Source organism: Leucopleurus acutus, assembly GCF_964270905.1.
Source record: "Leucopleurus acutus genome assembly, chromosome: 16".
NCBI lineage: Eukaryota > Metazoa > Chordata > Mammalia > Artiodactyla > Delphinidae > Leucopleurus > Leucopleurus acutus.
This window is the reverse complement of record NC_139158.1, coordinates 36256678-36260007: the sequence shown is the minus strand read 5'-3', so window position 1 is coordinate 36260007 and position 3330 is coordinate 36256678. Positions and strand designations below refer to the sequence as shown.

The following is a 3330-nucleotide window of genomic DNA, read 5'->3' as shown; positions in this document are numbered from 1 at the left end:
TTTTGGCCTTTCTGCATAGACTTTTGCTTCTCCATCTATGGGGCAGTCAGGAGAGAGTTGCAAGCTTCTGGATTTCCACATCCAGGCCAAGTCATACTGAGAATGACCCGCAGGTCCGCAGCCTCAGTGCCAGGTTCCCAAATCCAATCGTGAATCCTCACTGGGCAGGAGGTGGTGGACTATAAATTGGGCTGCTGGAGCTCACACCCCTGTGACTCTGTGGATTGGGGACCATCCTCAGAAAAGGGTGATCCACTGTGAGCTGCAAAGACATCTCCAAAGAAGTCTACTCTGGGAGCCTGGAGTTTCTCAATCCTGGTATGCTGTGCTCTCTGATACATCTCTCCCACGAGGCTAATCCTTTACATCAAATGCTTTACAGGATTAAGCACAACTCTGTACTTCCACCCCCACCCAACCCCAGCATCCCCGTCTGCAAATGCATCACTAGCTCTAATCAGTAAATGACTGGATAGATATTAGGGGTTGACTCAGATAACACTGCAATAACCCCAGTTTCTGAGCTAAGAAAATGAGAAGAAAAATCTTTTAATAACTGAACTTTCAAATACATAAACATAAGCCCAGATCAGCAAGGTGATGAATTTGGAAATCTCAGGGAGTTTTCTCTGGGACTTCTTCCACCCAGATTGCTTTATCTCCAAGTTCTGACCCAGGAGTTAGATCATATGCTTTGTCATTCATCATGGTTGGGCTCATGGGGACCAGGAAATAGGTGGGACAATTACTTTCTGCTTGTCTCTAATAAGGCTCTCAGGGAATCTGGTCCCAGTGGCCATGGAGGCTACTGTAAATATCCATCTCTGATACCCCCAAACATCCTGCACGGAGAGCTAAGGCCATGAATCTCCACTCCTCATTTGCTTAGGACCTACCTATATTTCCAAGACTTTCCAAACCTTATAATAAAGAGGAGCACTGTCCAGTTCCTCAAAGGTGAAGAATACTTGATAGCAACAGCACGAACTTCTCCCAGGTAAGATTGTAACAGTGGGGATGTCAATATTTCTTTACTTATGGGTGAAGTTCTTTTTTTAAAAAAAATTAATTTATTTATTTTAGGCTGTGTTGGGTCTTCTTTTTTGCGCGCGGGCTTTCTCTAGTTGCGGCGAACAGAGGCTACTCTTCATGTGATGTTTGGGCTTATCATTGCAGTGGCTTCCCTTGTTGCGGAGCACGGGTTCTAGGCACGCGGGCTTCAGTAGTTGTGGCTCACGGGCTGTAGAGCGCAGGCTCAGTAGTTGTGGTGCGTGGGTTTAGCTGCTCTAAGGCATGTGGGATCTTTCCGGACCAGGGCTCGAACCCATGTCCCCTGCATTGGCAGGTGGATTCTTAATCACTGTGCCACTAGGGAAGTCCCCGGTGAAGTTCTCTGAAGAACCTCCTTTGTTAAATCTTCCAGATCCAGGGAGTAGTAGTAAAAGTCCTGAATCCCTCATCTGTTGTTTGTGATAAACCCAGTACCAATGAGCTGTTTCTCTTCTCTCTACGATCTACTAAGTGGGCAAAAGCCTGGGAATGTTCATAGAGATGCACATAATGTCAGGGAAGGACTGTGTATGTGCCTGTGTGTTGTTTTTATGTTGTATTTCATATAATTAAAAAAATTAGTCCAGTGGAACCAGCATCATCTAGGACTGGAGGTCGGAAGTTGAGGGTTTAGGGATTAGGGGCAGATTCTGACTGAGCAACTCTAATGTAGGTTTTATTAACATGACCATGGCTGGAGCTTGGGTTATTGCACCCAAACCCTTTGCTTCTAGGTTTCTGACTTCTGCTTCTCTTCTCTGCATCTGAGTCCAGCCCCATGGGAGAGACAAACCAGTCAAGTAACTCTGAGTTCCTCCTCCTGGGGCTCTCCAGGCAGCCCTAGCAGCAGCAGCTCCTCTTCGTGCTCTTCCTGAGCATGTAACTGGCCACAGTCTTGGGAAACCTGCTCATCCTCTTGGCCATCAGCACGGACTTCCACTTGCACATCCCCATGTCCTTCTTCCTCTGCAACCTGTCCTTCGTGGATATCTGCTTCTCCTCCACCACTGTCCCCAAGATGCTGGCCAACCACATACTCAGGAAGCAGACCATCCCCTTCTCTAGGTGTCTCACGCAGATGTATTTTGTTTTCACGTTCATGGACATGGACAATTTCCTCTTGGCTGTGATGGCCTATGACCACTTTGTTGCTGTATGCCACCCCTTACACTACTACACAAAGATGACCCACCAGCTCTGTGCCCTGCTGGTTACTGGATCGTGGGTCATTGCCAACCTGGATATGCTGTTGCATACCCTGCTGATGGCTTGACTCTCATTCTGTGCAGACAATGCCATCCCCCACTTCTTCTGTGATGTGACCACACTCCTGAAACTCTCCTGCTCTGATACACACCTCAGTGAGGTGATGATTCTAAATGAAGCACGGCCAGTAATGAGCACCCCATTTGTTTGCATCCTGGTATCATATATCCTTATCAACTGTGCTGTCCTGAGAGTCCAGTCCACAAAGGGAAGTTGGAAAACCTTCTCCACCTGTGGCTCCCACCTGGCTATGGTTTTCCTCTTCTATGGCACCATGATATTTCTGTATTTCAACCCTTTATCCTCCCACTCAGCTGAGATAGACATAGCAGCTGCTGCGATGCGATGTCTCTATGGTGACTCCCATGCTGAACCCCTTCATCTACAGCCTGAGAAACCAGGACATAAAAGAGGCTCTTGGAAAAGTGGTTGCTATTAATTTTTTCTACTCAGTAGTGAAATAGACTAAGAAAATCATGGAGGGAACTAATTTATAAGAAAATCATGTTTTTGTTTTTTTGATTATGCAAAAGTTAACATTTGTCTTTTGTAAGAGAATCATCTACTATCTGTCTTGGGAGTACAAAACTTGATACAGCCTCTTCAGGTTAAAGATGGAAAGAGAGATCCTTGTACCAAATAACTTGACTATTCCAACCGTCAGTGCCCTCCAGCCAAAACCCATTAGGAGCACACCTCTTGTTGAATAAGTTGCGTTTATTACTCATGTAACAAGGGAGTTACACATACCATGGGGGGAATAGTGAGGTATCTTAGTAGGAAGGTGCTCAAAAGGACTTATTAAAAGACTTGGGATTGTATGAGGTGATTTTGGTAAGGATTGGGTCTTTGCTCTGGATTCAAAGATGTCACAAAGTGAGGGTAATTTTGGTTCACTATCTTAATATATTTTATCTAGAAGGAGGGAAAACTAGACTGAGGCCAAAGCTGTGACTGGCAAAGAAGTAGCAGTCACTCATATCCACCAGCACAGGGGGAGTTTGGTCATTTTTG

The 3330-nt window shown here is 45.7% G+C and overlaps 1 protein-coding gene across 1 annotated transcript; it reads left to right on the top strand.

The window, feature by feature from the left end:
• Positions 1-1828: 1828 nt before the first annotated feature.
• On the top strand, positions 1829-2780 carry OR1F1 (olfactory receptor family 1 subfamily F member 1; the record flags this gene model as incomplete). Its single annotated transcript, XM_082857776.1, is given in 5 exon segments — positions 1829-1891; positions 1895-1930; positions 1934-2320; positions 2324-2662; positions 2664-2780. Coding segments are annotated over 5 exon segments (942 nt in total).
• Between the last annotated feature and the right edge of the window lie 550 nt (positions 2781-3330).